At 41.4% G+C, this 22216-nt stretch overlaps 1 protein-coding gene and 1 long non-coding RNA gene across 4 annotated transcripts in view; one reads left to right on the top strand and one right to left on the bottom strand.

Annotated features, from left to right (window-relative positions):
* The window catches only part of LOC106585215 (uncharacterized), an 88375-nt gene extending 69061 nt beyond the window's left edge, over positions 1–19314 (top strand). For 2 of the 3 annotated variants that reach the window (XM_045710804.2, XM_045710821.2), the window contains 8 exons: positions 5–140; positions 227–417; positions 11902–12063; positions 12182–12318; positions 13187–13320; positions 16104–16198; positions 16476–17157; positions 17926–19314. In XM_045710804.2, the coding sequence (XP_045566760.2) occupies positions 5–140; positions 227–417; positions 11902–12063; positions 12182–12318; positions 13187–13320; positions 16104–16198; positions 16476–17157; positions 17926–18014 (1626 nt within the window). In that variant the 3' untranslated portion in view covers positions 18015–19314. Of the gene's footprint in view, positions 1–4; positions 141–226; positions 418–11901; positions 12064–12181; positions 12319–13186; positions 13321–15763; positions 15817–16103; positions 16199–16475; positions 17158–17925 lie in introns of those variants that run through there. The other variant, XM_082967522.1, reaches the window with a different exon arrangement.
* A 105-nt stretch (positions 19315–19419) lies between these two features.
* Positions 19420–21086, bottom strand: LOC106585236 (uncharacterized). The gene is made up of 4 exons (XR_001323926.3): positions 21010–21086; positions 20790–20819; positions 20412–20544; positions 19420–19508 (listed from the first exon to the last, which is right to left on the bottom strand). It is a non-coding gene; the product is annotated as an uncharacterized LOC106585236 (long non-coding RNA).
* Between the last annotated feature and the right edge of the window lie 1130 nt (positions 21087–22216).

Here is a 22216-nt window from a genome sequence, read left to right as displayed (position 1 = left end):
CCAGAAAGTAAAGGGTCAGTTCCTACAGTCATTCCTGAAGGTGTTGAGAAAGAATGGAACGTCCAGACAGAAGAAGAGGAGGATGAAGACGGCTATCAGACAGTCCATCATCGACCAATCACAGTCCAAACGCTTCATAGGTGTGTCCACCCTGCGCTAATATACCCTGTCTGTCTGTCTGTCTGTCTGTAGTGAGTGAATAACAGTACTCTCCTCCCTGTCCTAGTGAGTGAATGCACAGTGGGAAATATCACTCAGGTGACGATCAGTGAGAGTACGTTCCCCTTCAACTACGAGACCGTGACCAAGTTCAACTGCTGCCTGACGGCCAAGACAGTTGTTGACAACCTGGACGCCATCACCGCCAAGGTGGACGACCAGGAATACCTTGAAGTGGTCCTGGCGAGACTCAGAGAGGTACTGTACGCTTTCAGACAAAGAATCAGAATCAACTTTATTCACCAAGTACATTAACACAGTCACAATGTTACCTGGTGATATGGTGCTATTGGTGATAGACAACACAGTCACAATGTTACCTGGTGATATGGTGCTATTGGTGATAGACAACACAGTCAGAATGTTACCTGGTGATATGGTGCTATTGGTGATAGACAACACAGTCACAATGTTACCTGGTGATATGGTGCTATTGGTGATAGACAACACAGTCACAATGTTACCTGGTGATATGGTGCTATTGGTGATAGACAACACAGTCACAATGTTACCTGGTGATATGGTGCTATTGGTGATAGACAACACAGTCAGAATGTTACCTGGTGAAATGGTGCTATTGGTGATAGACAACACAGTCACAATGTTACCTGGTGATATGGTGCTATTGGTGATAGACAACACAGTCACAATGTTACCTGGTGATATGGTGCTGCTAGTTATAGATAACACAGTCAGAATGTTACCTGGTGATATGGTGCTGATGGTTATAGACAACACAGTCAGAATGTTACCTGGTGATATGGTGCTATTGGTGATAGACAACACAGTCAGAATGTTACTTAGTGATATGGTGCTATTGGTGATAGACAACACAGTCAGAATGTTACCTGGTGATATGGTGCTGATGGTTATAGACAACACAGTCAGAATGTTACCTGGTGATATGGTGCTATTGGTGATAGACAACACAGTCAGAATGTTACCTGGTGATATGGTGCTGCTAGTTATAGACAACACAGTCAGAATGTTACCTGGTGATATGGTGCTGCTACTTATAGACAACACAGTCACAGTGTTACCTGGTGATATGGTGCTATTGGTGATAGACAACACAGTCAGAATGTTACCTGGTGATATGGTGCTGCTAGTTATAGACAACACAGTCAGAATGTTACCTGGTGATATGGTGCTGCTACTTATAGACAACACAGTCACAGTGTTACCTGGTGATATGGTGCTATTGGTGATAGACAACACAGTCAGAATGTTACCTGGTGATATGGTGCTGCTAGTTATAGACAACACAGTCACAATGTTACCTGGTGATATGGTGCTGCTAGTTATAGACAACACAGTCAGAATGTTACCTGGTGATATTTACATTTACATTTTAGTCATTTAGCAGACGCTCTTATCCAGAGCGACTTACAGTAGTGAATGCATACATTTCATTTCATGCAGATTTTTTTTTTTCTTTTTTTCTTTTTTTTCTACTGGCCCCCCGTGGAAATCGAACCCACAACCCTGGCGTTGCACACACCATGCTGGGGTTGCAAACACCATGCTCTACCAACTGAGCCACAGGGAAGGTTGTAGGCATCCCTACTGTGAAGCATGGTGGTGGCAGCATCCTGCTGTGGGGATGTTTTTCAGCGGCAGGGACTGGGAGACTAGTCAGGATTGAGGGAAAGATGAACGGAGAAAAGTACAGAGAGATCATTGATGAAAACCTGCCCCAGGACCTCAGACTGGGGCGAAGGTTCACATTCCAACAGTTCAACGATCTTAAGAACAAAGCCAAGACTACGCAGGAGTGGCTTCGGGACAAGTCTCTGAATGTCCTTGAGTGGCCCAGCCAGAACCTGAACTTGAACCTGATCGAACATCTCTGGAGAGCCTGACAGAGCTTGAGAGGATCTGTAGAGAAGAATGGGAGAAATTCCCCAAATACAGGTGTGCCAAGCTTGTTGCGTCAGACTCAAGGCTATAATCGCTACCAAAGGTGCTTCAACAAAGTACTGAGTGAAGGGTCTGAATACTTATATAAATGTGATATTTCAGTAGTTTCACGGACTACTCAAAGCAAATTTACAACTTTTATTATTCAAAAACATAAAATACCGTGAAATAGCTTATATTTTTTTGTAAATATTGTGATATGATATTTTGGCCATATCGCCCTACCCTGCTGGCATGTCTTATGGAACCGTGTTCGAGCTGAATGTTATTTGATTATGCAGACAATCTGGAATTTATCACAGTAATATTTCTCATAACTAGAAGATAAGCAGTTCATCTCTTGTCAACCCTCAACCAAGAAAGACTGGTATGCATGTTGTTGTTCTTAGTTCTGTATGTGCAGTTAAGGGCAAGGGATGCTGCTCAGTTTTGTGCCAGATGCAGTTTTGGTAGGTATTTTGTTGCTGCACGTGACCATATTAGCGGACAGTTATCAAGATGGGATGAGACCAGAGCCTGAACAACTAGTACAGTTGATTTTTGTGTCAAAACGCAGAACATCTTTTTATAAAAGACATACCCCTCTCCATCTTCACAACAACTTTGTCAATATGACATGCCCATGATAATGGATCATCCAATGTTATATCTAGGAGTTTAGCTTACTCAACTTCCTTAATGGTCACAGTTTATGTACAACTCCAGTTGAGATTGAGTTTTTTTTTTATGTTTTGAAACAAATACAATGCTTTTAGATTTAGATGTATTTAAGACCAGTTTATTATGAATCACCCATTCCAATACTGACTGCAACTCCTTATTTAGAATTTTAGTGAGCTCACTGGCTTTGGGTGCTGACCTGTAGAATGTGGAATCATCCGCATGCATAGTCATTCTAGCTTTGTCTGAGACCAGAGGCAAATTATTTGTAAAAAATAGAAAATAATAACGGCCCAAGGCAACTGCCCTGAGGGATACCGCACTGTACAGTGCCCTCCACCAATACTGGCACGCCTGGCAAACATGAGCAAAACAGGCTGCAAAACAATATATGTATTGTTTATCCTCTTGGTCATTCAACTTTTAATTAAAGTAAAATCATTCAAAGAAGAAATACATTCTTAACATAAAACAAGTATTTTTCTAACATATGTGTGCCACAATTATTGGTACCCCTTCGTTCAATACTGTGTGCATCCTCCCTTTGCCAAGATAACAGCTCTTGAGTCTTCTCCTATAATGTGTAATGAGGTTGGAGAACACATGGCAAGGGAATGGGAGACCATTCCTCCATACAGAATCTCTCCAGATCCTTCAGATTCCGAGGTCCACGCTTGTGGACTCTCCTCTTCGGCTCATCTCACAGGTTTTCTATGAGGTTTAGGCCAGGGGACTGGGATGGACATGGCAAAACCTTGATTCTGTGGTCAGTGAACCATTTTTGTGTTGATTTTGAGGTGTGTTTTGGATCATTGTCCTGCTGGAAGATCCAACCAAGGCCCAGTTTAAGGTTCCCTGCAGAGGCAGTCAGGTTTTGATGTAATATCTGCTGGTACTTGATGGAGTCCATGATACTATGTATCCTTACAAGTTGTCCAGGGCCTTTGGAAGAAAAACAGCCCCACAGCATCAAAGATCCACCACCATATTTCACAGTGGGGATGAGGTACTTTTCTGCATGGATATCTTTCTGTCTACGCCAAACCAACCTCTGGTGTTTGTTTCAAAAAAGCTCTATTTTGGTCTCATCTGACCATAGAACCTGGTCCCATTGAAAGTTCCAGTAACGTTTGGCAAACTGTAGGTGCTTGAGATTGTTGTTTGATGACAGCAATGGCTTTTTTATGGCAACGCTCCCAAACAACTTGTGGTTACGTAGGTGGCGTCTGATTGTAGTTTTGGAGACTTTCTGACCCCAAGACCCAACTAACGTCTGCAATTCTCCAGCTGTGATCCTTGGAGATTTTTTGGCCACTAACCATCCTCCTCACTGTGCGTGGGGTCAATATAGACACACGTCCTCTTCCAGGCTGATTGTTAACATCTCCAGTTGCTTTAAACTTCTTAATTATTGCCCTGATAGTGGAAATGGACATTTTCAATCATTGAGCTATTTCTCACAGCAATTTCCTGATTTGTGCAGCTCAACAACCTTTTGTCGCACATCGTTACTGTATTCTCGGGTCTTTCCCATAGTGATGGATGACTCTGGGAACTTGGCCTGTATGTCACCTCGTATGTATACCCCAGTGAAACAGGAAGTCATGGCTTACCACTTAAGTATTCCTAATCACTCAGGTGAACTTAAAACTTAAAATATGCATGGGAATATACTTCAGTTAGATTTTACTTATAAGAATTTCTAGGGGTGCCAATAATTGTGGCACACATGTTTTGAAGAAAAATATTTCTTTCATTTACTTCACATTTATCTTTTTTAATAATTTTACTTCAATTAAAGGTTAGATTTTTTTTGAATATTTTGAATGAAAGACCAAGAGGATAAACAGCAAAGACACTCTTATTACAGCCCATTTTGCTCATATTTACCAAGGGCGCCAACACAAGTGGAGGGCACTCTACATATCTGACGTTAGAGAAGCTTCCATTGAAGAACACTCTCTAGGTTCTATTGGATAAGTAACTCTTCAATCATGTGATGGCAGGTGATGTAAAGCCATAGCAAGTTGTTTTTTTTCAATAACAATTTATAATCAATAACATCAAAGGCTGACAACACAGTCAGAATGTTACCTGGTGATATGGTGCTGCTAGTTATAGACAACACAGTCAGAATGTTACCTGGTGATATGGTGCTGCTAGTTATAGACAACACAGTCAGAATGTTACCTGGTGATATGGTGCTGCTAGTTATAGACAACACAGTCAGAATGTTACCTGGTGATATGGTGCTGCTAGTTATAGACAACACAGTCAGAATGTTACCTGGTGATATGGTGCTGCTAGTTATAGACAACACAGTCAGAACGTTACCTGGTGATATGGTGCTGATGGTTATAGACAACACAGTCAGAATGTTACCTGGTGATATGGTGCTGCTAGTTATAGACAACACAGTCACAATGTTACCTGGTGATATGGTGCTATTGGTGATAGACAACACAGTCACAATGTTACCTGGTGATATGGTGCTATTGGTGATAGACAACACAGTCCGAATGTTACCTGGTGATATGGTGCTATTGGTGATAGACAACACAGTCACAATGTTACCTGGTGATATGGTGCTATTGGTGATAGACAACACAGTCACAATGTTACCTGGTGATATGGTGCTATTGGTGATAGACAACACAGTCACAATGTTACCTGGTGATATGGTGCTGCTAGTTATAGATAACACAGTCAGAATGTTACCTGGTGATATGGTGCTGATGGTTATAGACAACACAGTCAGAATGTTACCTGGTGATATGGTGCTATTGGTGATAGACAACACAGTCAGAATGTTACCTGGTGATATGGTGCTATTGGTGATAGACAACACAGTCAGAATGTTACCTGGTGATATGGTGCTATTGGTGATAGACAACACAGTCAGAATGTTACTTAGTGATATGGTGCTGATGGTTATAGACAACACAGTCAGAATGTTACCTGGTGATATGGTGCTGATGGTTATAGACAACACAGTCAGAATGTTACCTGGTGATATTGTGCTATTGGTGATAGACAACACAGTCAGAATGTTACCTGGTGATATGGTGCTATTGGTGATAGACAACACAGTCAGAATGTTACCTGGTGATATGGTGCTGCTAGTTATAGACAACACAGTCAGAATGTTACCTGGTGATATGGTGCTGCTACTTATAGACAACACAGTCACAGTGTTACCTGGTGATATGGTGCTATTGGTGATAGACAACACAGTCAGAATGTTACCTGGTGATATGGTGCTATTGGTGATAGACAACACATTCACAATGTTACCTGGTGATATGGTGCTGCTAGTTATAGATAACACAGTCAGAATGTTACCTGGTGATATGGTGCTGATGGTTATAGACAACACAGTCAGAATGTTACCTGGTGATATGGTGCTATTGGTGATAGACAACACAGTCACAATGTTACCTGGTGATATGGTGCTATTGGTGATAGACAACACAGTCAGAATGTTACCTGGTGATATGGTGCTATTGGTGATAGACAACACAGTCAGAATGTTACTTAGTGATATGGTGCAGATGGTTATAGACAACACAGTCAGAATGTTACCTGGTGATATGGTGCTGATGGTTATAGACAACACAGTCAGAATGTTACCTGGTGATATCGTGCTATTGGTGATAGACAACACAGTCAGAATGTTACCTGGTGATATGGTGCTATTGGTGATAGACAACACAGTCAGAATGTTACCTGGTGATATGGTGCTGCTAGTTATAGACAACACAGTCAGAATGTTACCTGGTGATATGGTGCTGCTACTTATAGACAACACAGTCACAGTGTTACCTGGTGATATGGTGCTATTGGTGATAGACAACACAGTCAGAATGTTACCTGGTGATATGGTGCTGCTAGTTATAGACAACACAGTCACAATGTTACCTGGTGATATGGTGCTGCTAGTTATAGACAACACAGTCAGAATGTTACCTGGTGATATGGTGCTGCTAGTTATAGACAACACAGTCAGAATGTTACCTGGTGATATGGTGCTGCTAGTTATAGACAACACAGTCAGAATGTTACCTGGTGATATGGTGCTGCTAGTTATAGACAACACAGTCAGAATGTTACCTGGTGATATGGTGCTGCTAGTTATAGACAACACAGTCAGAATGTTACCTGGTCATATGGTGCTGCTAGTTATAGACAACACAGTCAGAACGTTACCTGGTGATATGGTGCTGATGGTTATAGACAACACAGTCAGAATGTTACCTGGTGATATGGTGCTGCTAGTTATAGACAACACAGTCAGAATGTTACCTGGTGATATGGTGCTGCTAGTTATAGACAACACAGTCAGAACGTTACCTGGTGATATGGTGCTGCTAGTTATAGACAACACAGTCACAATGTTACCTGGTGATATGGTGCTGCTAGTTATAGACAACACAGTCAGAATGTTACCTGGTGATATGGTGCTGCTAGTTATAGACAACATAGTCAGAATGTTACCTGGTGATATGGTGCTGCTAGTTATAGACAACACAGTCACAATGTTACCTGGTGATATGGTGCTGCTACTTATAGACAACACAGTCAGAATGTTACCTGGTGATATGGTGCTGCTAGTTATAGACAACATAGTCAGAATGTTACCTGGTGATATGGTGCTGCTAGTTATAGACAACAGTCAGAATGTTACCTGGTGATATGGTGCTGCTAGTTATAGACAACACAGTCACAATGTTACCTGGTGATATGGTGCTATTGGTGATAGACAACACAGTCCGAATGTTACCTGGTGATATGGTGCTATTGGTGATAGACAACACAGTCACAATGTTACCTGGTGATATGGTGCTATTGGTGATAGACAACACAGTCACAATGTTACCTGGTGATATGGTGCTATTGGTGATAGACAACACAGTCACAATGTTACCTGGTGATATGGTGCTGCTAGTTATAGATAACACAGTCAGAATGTTACCTGGTGATATGGTGCTGATGGTTATAGACAACACAGTCAGAATGTTACCTGGTGATATGGTGCTATTGGTGATAGACAACACAGTCAGAATGTTACCTGGTGATATGGTGCTATTGGTGATAGACAACACAGTCAGAATGTTACCTGGTGATATGGTGCTATTGGTGATAGACAACACAGTCAGAATGTTACTTAGTGATATGGTGCTGATGGTTATAGACAACACAGTCAGAATGTTACCTGGTGATATGGTGCTGATGGTTATAGACAACACAGTCAGAATGTTACCTGGTGATATTGTGCTATTGGTGATAGACAACACAGTCAGAATGTTACCTGGTGATATGGTGCTATTGGTGATAGACAACACAGTCAGAATGTTACCTGGTGATATGGTGCTGCTAGTTATAGACAACACAGTCAGAATGTTACCTGGTGATATGGTGCTGCTACTTATAGACAACACAGTCACAGTGTTACCTGGTGATATGGTGCTATTGGTGATAGACAACACAGTCAGAATGTTACCTGGTGATATGGTGCTATTGGTGATAGACAACACATTCACAATGTTACCTGGTGATATGGTGCTGCTAGTTATAGATAACACAGTCAGAATGTTACCTGGTGATATGGTGCTGATGGTTATAGACAACACAGTCAGAATGTTACCTGGTGATATGGTGCTATTGGTGATAGACAACACAGTCACAATGTTACCTGGTGATATGGTGCTATTGGTGATAGACAACACAGTCAGAATGTTACCTGGTGATATGGTGCTATTGGTGATAGACAACACAGTCAGAATGTTACTTAGTGATATGGTGCAGATGGTTATAGACAACACAGTCAGAATGTTACCTGGTGATATGGTGCTGATGGTTATAGACAACACAGTCAGAATGTTACCTGGTGATATCGTGCTATTGGTGATAGACAACACAGTCAGAATGTTACCTGGTGATATGGTGCTGCTAGTTATAGACAACACAGTCAGAATGTTACCTGGTGATATGGTGCTGCTACTTATAGACAACACAGTCACAGTGTTACCTGGTGATATGGTGCTATTGGTGATAGACAACACAGTCAGAATGTTACCTGGTGATATGGTGCTGCTAGTTATAGACAACACAGTCACAATGTTACCTGGTGATATGGTGCTGCTAGTTATAGACAACACAGTCAGAATGTTACCTGGTGATATGGTGCTGCTAGTTATAGACAACACAGTCAGAATGTTACCTGGTGATATGGTGCTGCTAGTTATAGACAACACAGTCAGAATGTTACCTGGTGATATGGTGCTGCTAGTTATAGACAACACAGTCAGAATGTTACCTGGTGATATGGTGCTGCTAGTTATAGACAACACAGTCAGAATGTTACCTGGTCATATGGTGCTGCTAGTTATAGACAACACAGTCAGAACGTTACCTGGTGATATGGTGCTGATGGTTATAGACAACACAGTCAGAATGTTACCTGGTGATATGGTGCTGCTAGTTATAGACAACACAGTCAGAATGTTACCTGGTGATATGGTGCTGCTAGTTATAGACAACACAGTCAGAACGTTACCTGGTGATATGGTGCTGCTAGTTATAGACAACACAGTCACAATGTTACCTGGTGATATGGTGCTGCTAGTTATAGACAACACAGTCAGAATGTTACCTGGTGATATGGTGCTGCTAGTTATAGACAACATAGTCAGAATGTTACCTGGTGATATGGTGCTGCTAGTTATAGACAACACAGTCACAATGTTACCTGGTGATATGGTGCTGCTACTTATAGACAACACAGTCAGAATGTTACCTGGTGATATGGTGCTGCTAGTTATAGACAACATAGTCAGAATGTTACCTGGTGATATGGTGCTGCTAGTTATAGACAACAGTCAGAATGTTACCTGGTGATATGGTGCTGCTAGTTATAGACAACACAGTCACAATGTTACCTGGTGATATGGTGCTATTGGTGATAGACAACACAGTCAGAATGTTACCTGGTGATATGGTGCTGCTAGTTATAGACAACACAGTCAGAATGTTACCTGGTGATATGGTGCTGCTAGTTATAGACAACACAGTCAGAAAGTTACCTGGTGATATGGTGCTGCTAGTTATAGACAACACAGTCAGAATGTTACCTGGTGATATGGTGCTGCTAGTTATAGACAACACAGTCAGAACGTTACATGGTGATATGGTGCTGATGGTTATAGACAACACAGTCAGAATGTTACCTGGTGATATGGTGCTGATGGTTATAGACAACACAGTCAGAATGTTATCTGGTGATATGGTGCTGCTAGTTATAGACAACACAGTCAGAATGTTACCTGATGATATGGTGCTGCTAGTTATAGACAACACAGTCAGAATGTTACCTGGTGATATGGTGCTGCTAGTTATAGACAACACAGTCAGAAAGTTACCTGGTGATATGGTGCTGATGGTTATAGACAACATTTAGAGACAGAATACAGGCAGGGGAGTTTACACAAAGTTAACTTACCTTATATACAAATAGGTAGGTTGAACATAGAGCCGTATAACGTATGAGGCGATAACTGGTTTTACTGACGTATGTTTTGTAGTATCGCTTGATTCACATGTACGGTACACACACATCTGACCTGATGTAAATAGATTATCATTACATCTGACCTGATATAAATACATTATCATTACATCTGATCTGATATAAATACATTATCATTACATCTGACCTGATATAAATACATTATCATTACATCTGACCTGATATAAATACATTATCATTACATCTGACCTGATATAAATACATGATCATTACATCTGACCTGATATAAATACATGATCATTTCATCTGACCTGATATAAATACATTTATCATTACATCTGACCTGATATAAATACATGATCATTACATCTGACCTGATATAAATACATGATCATTACATCTGACCTGATATAAATACATTATCATTACATCTGACCTGGTATAAATACATTATCATTACATCTGACCTGGTATAAATACATTTATCATTACATCTGACCTGGTATAAATACATTTATCATTACATCTGACCTGATATAAATACATTTATCATTTCATCTGACCTGGTATAAATACATTTATCATTACATCTGACCTGGTATAAATACATTTATCATTACATCTGACCTGATATAAATACATTTATCATTTCATCTGACCTGATATAAATACATTATCATTACATCTGACCTGATATAAATACATGATCATTACATCTGACCTGATATAAATACATGATCATTACATCTGACCTGATATAAATACATATATCATTACATCTGACCTGGTATAAATACATTTATCATTACATCTGACCTGGTATAAATACATTTATCATTACATCTGACCTGATATAAATACATTTATCATTTCATCTGACCTGATATAAATACATTATCATTACATCTGACCTGATATAAATACATGATCATTACATCTGACCTGATATAAATACATGATCATTACATCTGACCTGATATAAATACATGATCATTACATCTGACCTGATATAAATACATGATCATTACATCTGACCTGATATAAATACATGATCATTACATCTGACCTGATATAAATTCATGATCATTACATCTGACCTGATATAAATACATGATCATTACATCTGACCTGATATAAATACATTTATCATTTCATTTGACCTGATATAAATACATTATCATTACATCTGACCTGATATAAATACATTATCATTACATCTGACCTGATATAAATAAATGTATCATTACATCTGACCTGGTATAAATACATGTATCATTACATCTGACCTGGTATAAATACATTTATCATTTCATCTGACCTGATATAAATACATTATCATTACATCTGACCTGATATAAATACATGATCATTACATCTGACCTGATATAAATACATGATCATTACATCTGACCTGATATAAATACATGATCATTACATCTGACCTGATATAAATACATTTATCATTACATCTGATTAACAGAGAGAATGTACAGATAGTATGACATGGGTGTTATGAAGCTCTATCCTCCTGTTGATTATGTGACTGTACTTCCTGTTTCCTGTGTCCCGCCCATCAGTTCTACTCCGCAAACTCCACCATCCCAGAAGCAAAGGTGCAGGTTCTTGGGCCGGCTTCGTGCGTTGCCACGAATGCTGACATCACCATGTGGAATATCACCAAGATCGACACACTGTCAGCTCTGATGGACTCCTCCTATGGAAACTGGGATGCTGCCATGGTAACCAGATGTATCTGTCTGTCTGTCTGGCTGTCTGTCTGTCTGTCTGGCTGGCTGTCAAATGATTAACCAATCAATCAGTCTGCCATTTACCAATCTATTCATGTCCCCCCTATAGGTGCAGGCCATCATCAGTAAGTACCTGAGGAACTCAGGAAATACTCTGGGCAGTGCAGAGCTCAACTCCATCGGTGGACCCAACCTGTGTTCACTAGACATCAGCCTCCTGAAGACCATTACACAGAGTAGCCTGAGGTAAGACAGAGAGGTGGACCCAACCTGTGTTCACTAGACATCAGCCTCCTGAAGACCATTACACAGAGTAGCCTGAGGTAAGACAGAGAGGTGGACCCAACCTGTGTTCACTAGACATCAGCCTCCTGAAGACCATTACACAGAGTAGCCTGAGGTAAGACAGAGAGGTGGACCCAACCTGTGTCCACTAGACACCAGCCTCCTGAAGACCATTACACAGAGTAGCCTGAGGTAAGACAGAGAGGAGGACCCAACCTGTGTCCACTAGACATCAGCCTCCTGAAGACCATTACACAGTAATGTAATAGTAATAACTGTTACCCTTATTACTAAGATGGGTAACACAGCTAACATTTTCCATAGGAAAACATGTAACACTTAGCCGCTATGCTAACACTAGCTTGCCAGCATCCTGAAGACCGTTACTACAGAGGAGAGCCTAAAGTAAGAGACAGAGGCTCCTCCCCTCCCCCGTTACCGTGGAAACACCACAGAGACTTTGTTTAGAACAGTCCGGGGGGGAGGGAGATGACAGCTGCATTTCAGTTCTATTGGATCATTTTTAAAGCCTTTTTATAGGAGGAGCCGCTGGTTTCAATTTGTTTTCAATGGCGGAATTTTTCAAATTGAAACTAATGACCTATTTTGTGGTTTGATTCTTTACTGAAATGTGACAGGCTGTTACAGTCTGGGCTGTTTTAGGAGATGGCTTGAGATGAATTGAGGTGCTTTTATTCAACCTTCAACTGTTTCTACTGGTCTGCCCACTTACCTATAGTGTGTTGACGTGTGTCTTATCCTGATCTACAGTATGAGGAACAATAAGACGGTTGTGTTGACGTGTGTTATCTGTTTAACCGTGTTGCAGTAAGGCCAATGCCCTGACGGTGACCAACTGCAACATAACGAAGAAGAGAACGCTGTTCATCATTGCTGAAGGAGCCTTCCAGAGCCGTAGTACTGTCTCTGCTACCTCCTACCAGCTAACACAGCCATACATAGGTACCTCTACCTCCTACCAGCTAACACAGCCATACATAGGTACCTCTACCTCCTACCAGCTAACACAGCCATACATAGGTACCTCTACCTCCTACCAGCGAACACAGCCATACATAGGTACATAACATACATACAGTTGAAGTCGGAAGTTTACATACACTTAGGTTGGAGTCATTAAAACTCGTTTTTCAACCACTCCTGTTACGTTCGTCGTAGTAAATGGACCAAGGCGCAGCGGGTCGAGTGCTCATCTTAACTTTATTTGTGAACACTTATTAAACAAAACAAGAAACGAACAAACTAACAGTCTTGCAGGCTAAATACAGCAGTGCTAAGAACAACCTCCCACAATACCCATAACAAACATACTCCTAAATATAGGACCTTCAATCAGAGGCAACGATAACCAGCTGCCTCCAATTGAAGGCCCCAATCCCAATTACCTAAACATAGATCTAAATACCCTAGAACAGACATAGAACTATACAACATAGAACTAAACCAAAAACCCCGGCATACATAAATCAAACGCCCCTCTACATAAACACACACTCAAAACCATATAAAACAAATACCCCCTGCCACGTCCTGACCAAACTATAATAACAAATAACCCCTTTACTGGTCAGGACATGACAACTCCACACATTTCTTGATGGCAAACTATAGTTATGGCAAGTCGGTTAGGGCATCTACATTTTTCCAACAATTGTTTAGACAGATTATTTCACTTATAATTCACTGTATCACAATTCCAGTGGGTCAGAAGTTTACATACACTAAGTTGACTGTGCCTTTAAACAGCATGGAAAATTCCAGAAAATTATGTCATGGCTATAGAAGCTTCTGATAGGCTAATTGACATCATTTGAGTCAATTGGAGGTGTACCTGTGGATGTATTTCAAGGCATACCTTCAAACTCAGTGCCTCTTTGCTTGACATCATGGGAAAATCAAAAGAAATCAGCCAAGACCTCAGAAAAAAAATTGTAGACCTCCACAAGTCTGGTTCATCCTTGGGAGCAATTTCCAAATGCCTGAAGGTACCACGTTCATCTGTACAAACAATAGTACGCAAGTATAAACGCCATGGGACCTCGCAGCCGTCATACCGCTCAGGAAGGACACGCGTTCTGTCTCCTAGAGGTGAATGTGCTTTGGTGCGAAAAATTCAAATCAATCCCAGAACAACAGCAAAGGACCTTGTGAAGATGCTGGAGGAAACAGGTACAAAAGTATCTATATCCACAGTAAAACGAGTCCTATATCAACATAACCTGAAAGGCCGCTCAAAAACCACCATAAAAAAGCCAGACTACGGTTTGCAACTGCATATGGGGGAAAATATCATACTTTTTGGAGAAATGTCCTCTGGTCTGATGAAACAAAAATAGAACTGTTTGGCCATAATGACCATCATTATGTTTGGAGGAAAAAGGGGGAGGCTTGCAAGCCGAAGAACACCAACCCAACCATTGAAGCACGGCGGTGGCAGCTTCATGTTGTGGTGGTGATTTGCTGCAGGAGAGACTGGTGCACTTCACAAAATAGATGGCATCATGAGGCGGGAAAATTATGTGGATAAATTGAAGCAACATCTCAAGACATTAGTCAGGAAGTTAAAGCTTGCTCGCAAATGGGTCTTCCAAATGGACAATGACTCCAAGCATACTTCCAAAGTTGTGGCAAAATGGCTTAAGGACAACAAAGTCAAGGTATTGGAGTGGCCATCACAAAGCCCTGACCTCAACCCTATAGAAGATTTGTGGGCAGAACTGAAAAAGCATGTGCGATCAAGGAGGCCTACAAACCTGACTCGGTTACACCAGTTCTGTCAGGAGGAATGGGCCAAAATTCACCCAACTTATTGTGGGAAGCTTGTGGAAGGCTACCTGAAGCGTTTGACCCAAGTTAAACAATTTCAAGGCAATGCTACCAAATACTAATTGAGTGTATGTAAACTTCTGACCCACTGGCAATGTGATGAAAGAAATAAAAGCTGAAATAAATAATTCTCTCTACTATTATTCTGACATTTCACATTCTTAAAAAAAAGTGGTGATCCTAACTGACCTAAGACAGGGAATTTTTACTAGGATTACATGTTAGGAATTGTGAAAAACTGAGTTTAAATGTATTTGGTTAAGGTCTATGTAAACCTCCATCTTCAACTGTACATACATGCATTCCTCTACTACCCTACTAGCTAACACTGCCATACATACATACATACATACATACATACATACATACATACATACATACATACATACATACATACATACATACATACCTCTACTATCCCACCAACTAACACAGCCATAATTAAGTACGGCTCTGTCTCTCTTTCTCTGATTCCCTCCATCCATATCGCTGTCTTTCCCTTTCTTCTGTCTGACCACTAGGTGGTGCTGACTCAGACTACTCTCTGTCTGTCCACTAGGTGGTGCTGACTCAGCCTACTCTCTGTCTGTCCACTAGGTGGTGCTGACTCAGCCTACTCTCTGTCTGTCCACTAGGTGGTGCTGACTCAGCCTACTCTCTGTCTGTCCACTAGGTGGTGCTGACTCAGCCTACTCTCTGTCTGTCCACTAGGTGGTGCTGACTCAGCCTACTCTCTGTCTGTCCACTAGGTGGTGCTGACTCAGCCTACTCTCTGTCTGTCCACTAGGTGGTGCTGACTCAGCCTACTCTCTGTCTGTCCACTAGGTGGTGCTGACTCGGCCTACTCTGTCTGTCCACTAGGTGGTGCTGACTCAGCCTACTCTCTGTCTGTCCACTAGGTGGTGCTGACTCAGCCTACGTTCAGCGTCTGTCCACCTCTAACATCAATATGGACATGGACACTTTCATCAGCCTGGACCCTACTGTTATACAGGTGTGTATGTGTGTGTTTCTACATCTGTCTGTCTGTCTGTTTGTGTGTGTGTGTCTGTGTGCATTTCTACATCTGTGTGTCTGTCTATCTGTCTGTCTGTTTGTGTGTGTCTTTGTGCGTTTCTACATCTGTGTGTGTGTGTGTGTGTGTGTGTGTGTGTGTGTGTGTGTGTGTGTGTGTGTGTGTGTGTGTGTGTGTGTGTGTGTGTGTGTGTGTGTGTGTGTGTGTGTGTTTCTACAACTGTATCTAGTTATCCCCCTAACCCCTCCTCCATCAGACTCTGGGTGTGAGCCAGGTCAAAGGTCTGCTGGGTTCTAACCTGCCAGAGCTGAAGAGCTATGAGAACCAGAGCGTGGTCCAGACCTGGATCAGCACCCGTTTCCAGGCCGACCTGGACTCCCTGGGGCTGGATCTTAAGGGGGGCAAGGCTGACCCCACCACGGTTGGTGTGGGGACCATCATACTTCCTAGTACCAGTGCAGGGGTAGCTGGAGGAGCTGGGCCAGTCACCACCGTGGCTGGAGGAGCTGGGCCAGTCACCACCGTGGCTGGAGGAGCTGGGCCAGTCACCACCGTAGCTGGAGGAGCTGGGTCAGTCACCACCGTAGCTGGAGGAGCTGGGCCAGTCACCACCGTAGCTGGAGGAGCTGGGCCAGTCACCACCGTGGCTGGAGGAGCTGGGTCAGTCACCACTGTGGCTGGAGGAGCTGGGCCAGTCACCACTGTGGCTGGAGGAGCTGGGCCAGTCACCACTGTGGCTGGAGGAGCTGGGCCAGTCACCACTGTGGCTGGAGGAGCTGGGCCAGTCACCACTGTGGCTGGAGGAGCTGGGTCAGTCACCACCGTAGCTGGAGGAGCTGGGTCAGTCACCACCGTAGCTGGAGGAGCTGGGTCAGTCACCACCGTAGCTGGAGGAGCTGGGTCAGTCACCACCGTAGCTGGAGGAGCTGCTACTACAGGTAAAACATGACCGTTCCTTTTTATCTATGAAAGATCAGCCGGTTCTCTTTCATTTCTCTGTGATAGTTTGATTATTAATCGTTTATAATGCGCTGTATATGATTAGAGGTTCGGTGAACAAAGTTATAATGTATTGTTTCAATCAATCAATCAAATTTATTTATGAAGCCCTTCTTACATCAGCTGATATCTCAAAGTGCTGTACAGAAACCCAGCCTAAAACCCCAAACAGCAAGCAATGCAGGTGTAGAAGCACGGTGGCTAGGAAAAACTCCCTAGAAAGGCCAGAACCTAGGAAGAAACCTACAGAGGAACCAGGCTATGAGGGGTGGCCAGTCCTCTTCTGGCTGTGCCGGGTGGAGATTATAACAGAACATGGCCAAGATGTTAAAATGTTCATAGATGACCAGCAGGGTCAAATAATAATAATCACAGTGGTTGTCGAGGGTGCAACAAGTCAGCACCTCAGGAGTAAATGTCCGTTGGCTTTTCATAGCCGATCATTCAGAGTTCGAGACAGCAGGTGCGGTAGAGAGAGAGAGTCCAAAACAGCACGTCCGGTGAACAGGTCAGGGTTCCATAGCCACAGGCAGAACAGTTGAAACTGGAGCAGCAGCACGGCCAGGTGGACTGGGGACAGCAAGGAGTCCTCAGGCCAGGTAGTCCTGAGGCATGGTCCTAGGGCTTAGGTCCTCCGAGAGAGAGATGTTTATGATTAGAGGTTCAGTGAACAGAGTTATAATGTATGTTTCTGTGTTTCTGTGTAGCAAGCGGCGGAGCGATCAACAGACCAACGTTCGGCCTCCACCTTCTCCTCACCACTCTGGCCATCGCTGTCCTGTACATTCTACACTGATTTCAGAGTGAGAGAGTTAACTGACTCCATAGCATCAAGTCGCATTCGGCTCAGACAGGGAAAAACATAATGTAAAGTTCTCAAACAGGAAACAAAAATATATACATTTAGAGTCAGGTAGTGCCTTAGATATTGTAAATATCACTGAATAAAAGGATATATTGGATCTATCAAAAGACTGTAAAACAATCTAGCACTTTAGTCACGTCAATGTTTCTGCTTTGACAAGGTCTTCACACCATTTTATTTAAGTGTATTCACTTTGTATGTTGTATGTGCTGTCTTGGTTGGAATGAACTATTTTCTGTCTTGGTGGCTGGAATGAAGTCTGTTCTGTCTTGGTTGCTGGAACGTTGTTTAAAGAAGTATTTTTATGGCTCTATTCAGTCTGTATATAGCTGAAATGTAAAGGTCATTTCCTATTAAGCCAACATCTGCAGCATTTACCGTGAATGCAGTCTACGCTACGGGAACATTGCCTTTAAATTTCAATCATGCTGTAACGCTGAACTTCCACGATGTGGATTGAATAGAGCCCTTTGTCTTTGCCTTCCGGTGAAAATATGAAGGTATTTCATTAGATGACAAAGAAGTATTGTGTTGGTGATGTCGTCTTTCTGGGAGAGCCATTGAGAGCCATCAGGGTTAGTATCTCCATACAGTACGCCAACACTTATCTACCGAGCCAAAACGCTGTTCATGTCATGACAACCAATTCCTCTAGTGTAGAATGATTCTGTCATTAGAATGTCACTGTGCTTCTGTTCATGTCAGCTCAAACTGCTGTCTGTCTTCTCAATGCTGCCATTTGATGATACTAAATAGCAGTTGAACGTATGATTTAATTAATAAAAATATATATTATTGCACAATCCCCCCCCAAAAAATTATATTTTATTCATAAAGAAATAAACAGCCTATGAACTAACAACAAAATATTTCAGTGGTTGTGAAATTATTGTAATTTTCAGGGCTCAGTTTATTCCTAACAAACCAGTACAGTACTCAATCAGAAAGACTCACAGTGCTGCATGAGACAATTATAGTAATATAACTTACAGATCATACAACAACCATCAAACCGTGAATATTCACATTCTATGTTTTCTATGGCACAAATATTTTACCGTTGCCAAGGCAGCGGTTAACTGCATAGCAAGGGACAGGGCAGGATGGGATGGAACACTGTCAATGACAACATTCTGTGACAGTTAAATTGTTATATTGAATTAAACTAATTTGTTTTTCAAACACAAAAACTGCTGTGCAGTTCTACTGGGTGGAAGCTGAGAGAAACAGATTGTTTTGGAAGAACAACAACTTGTCTCAGAAGACAAGACACAATGTTGTAGCTAGCTTCCCAAAAGACACGGGAGACTCCTGCAGGTTATGCGCTTATAAACCCCCAGGATGGTCTTGCAGGAGGGACACGTGTGCTTGGCGTCTTTGAGCCTGTCGAAACAGAAAGGGATGAGACAGCAACCCAGAACAAACCTGAGGAGAAGGAGAAGAAACAACAATGGTCAAACATTGTATGGAGATGCATCTTAAGGCCTAAAAGGGATTTCTCTTAATCACAATCAACTTTTACCAGTTAAATGTAGACACAAATAAAATACATTTTGTATAAAAATGTTTCCAAATATCTCATTAAATACAGTATATGCATATATACACAAATGCATTTCAACCTGGACACTGGATGAAGTCAGCCTGAATATTTTGGTGTCATTTTGTTAAGACCCTCCAGGACCGGACTTGACCAGAGCAGATTGTGGACAAATACTGTTTTCATCTTTCTATCTGTAAAATACTAAAGTCATAGGTAAAATGCATTTTTGGTGCATTTTTCCAAAGAAAATGTTATCTAGAATCAATGATTCCCTCTGGGCAAGTCTGGAGAATACATCTAAGCATAACCTCACAACATGTGGTGAACGTAGATGATTCTGAAGCTGAGAGAAATTAGTTGGTTTGTTGGAAGAGTCTGACTTTCAGGAAATGGCAGTTAAAAGACAAGTACGCTGAAATTAGACTACCAAAGCCTAATTAGACCCAGTCACAATCTCATCAAAGTAAGTTACGAAATATAGTCCAGTTTGTAACATTCTTTATGAAATGGGCTTTTAAATTATGTGTAATTTAATGTAGTGAGCTTTGACATTTTTGGCGGTAGTATGATAAACAAATACATACATTTTCATCAAGTTTGACATTTGTATGTTTATTTGGTGAAAATACTAATATTAATGGATCAAAATACCAACAAATCTGAGAATTGATAGATGGATGCAAGTCATTTCAGCCTGTGGTGCCTGACCATAACCCGCTGACTAACAGTAGGATAGGCTTTCACCACACACACACACACACACACACACACACACTTGTACGTACCCACAGAAGAAGAGTCCTCCACAGAAGAGCTAGGTGAGGACACCAGAGAAGAAGTCAACCTTAGTGACCATGGTCTGGTGACAGTTAGGACAGATCATCTGGACAGGACTGTCCCCAAATGCACCGATGGCCACTGGGGGAGGGGGGAGTAGACAAAGTATTAGTTCATTCTCTAATGCATTCATTTGTTAATTCATTCATTCCTACAGTACCTCACAGCATGGCTTCATTCATCTATCAATTCATTCACTCATTCATTCATTCATTCATTCATTATTTACTTTCTTCCAACTCTCTGTCCACTGAAAACACATGGCTGTTTAACTTCCTTTATAGTTAACAAGAGTTTCACTCAACCCAAAGTACAGTAGGACATACCAACAGGCACCTGGACGTTGGCCATCCTCCCTGAGAGGAAAAAGAGTTGGGTGCTAACAAAGAATACACAGAAAGACATACAATATCCTAATGGAACACTCAACAAATGCTGATAGCCATAGAGAAAACATTCAAACTACAAATAAAAGTCTTATTTTTGATAAGCTTAAATTTTTCATCATTACTTTTCCAATAACAGAGTTTCTTATAAAGTACTTACAGATCCGCTGTAAGGGAGAGTCTTACTGCTCTGCTGGTCCAAAAGGAGTCTGTTACTCAGACTTTTCTTCTACTCAGTAAAACAGGAGGGTGAACAGAGTCAGTAGCTGGACCCGCCCATCCTACCAAACAGCCTATAGTGCTAACTACTGTCCTGTCTTTGGCATCATTAGACTGAAGACTCATTTGTAGTTTATCAAATCAATTCTCTGTAATTATTATTACGTGATTAACTAATCAGGTAGATGTAATTAACTAGGAAGTCGGGGCACCAAGGAAAATATTCAGATTACAAATTTTCCTAATATAACTTTCAGATATTTTAATATCTGATCAATTAGTCTTCTAATTAATGAATTATTCTTTACCTCACGTTAGTCTCATTCCAAACGTAGTAAATTGTTGGTTATCTGCACGTACCCAGTCTTCACTATGAATCATCCATACATCAATTGTCTTAAATCATTTATTTACTAATTAAATAAATCACAGAAATGCATAAACAAACAGTAGATATAGTTACAAGGAAATGATAGCGGATGTGCCCTAGTGGGCTAAACCAGCATGGCGGCTTGGTGGACAAAAGGGAAGTGGGTGTCGACTGAGATCAGACACCACAAAGTTGGTAATTATAACAATTGAAATGCAAATCCTTTGCACATGAACGCTCACTCATTCGGGAATAATTGCATTCAATATATGTATATATATATATATATATATATATATATATATATATATATATATATATATATATATATATATATATATATTTACGCTCAGTGTGTCGTCCTGATCTCTGTTGGAAAGTTTGTTTCTGTTGGAGAGTTTGTCCGCCCTCTCTCTCTGCCGTGGTTAGAATGGATAGTTCAGAGTAACATTCAGCAATGTCGTTATAGAGTAGATGTTTCGGCGGTTGTCGGTCTTCGCGTTCAACGATACCGAATTCCTAGCTGCAGACTAGTAATTAGTATCAAAGATTTGTTCTTATTCTGTCGGTTTGATAGTCTAAGAGTTTAACCACGTGGTAGGGTTAAGAATTCAGCAAGATAAATGCATGGTCTCTACTCAAACCTTAGCCCTCTGTGATGAGGTACTGGTCTCTACTCAAACCTTAGCCCTCTGTGATGAGGTACTGGTCTCTACTCAAACCTTAGCCCTCTGTGATGAGGTACTGGTCTCTACTCAAACCTTAGCCCTCTGTGATG

This window comes from Salmo salar, chromosome 02, assembly GCF_965601325.2.
Source record: "Salmo salar chromosome 02, fSalSal1, whole genome shotgun sequence".
In the NCBI taxonomy this organism is placed as follows: Eukaryota; Metazoa; Chordata; class Actinopteri; order Salmoniformes; family Salmonidae; genus Salmo; species Salmo salar.
Note: the sequence above shows the minus strand (reverse complement) of the source record. Positions and strands in the feature narration are given on the sequence as shown.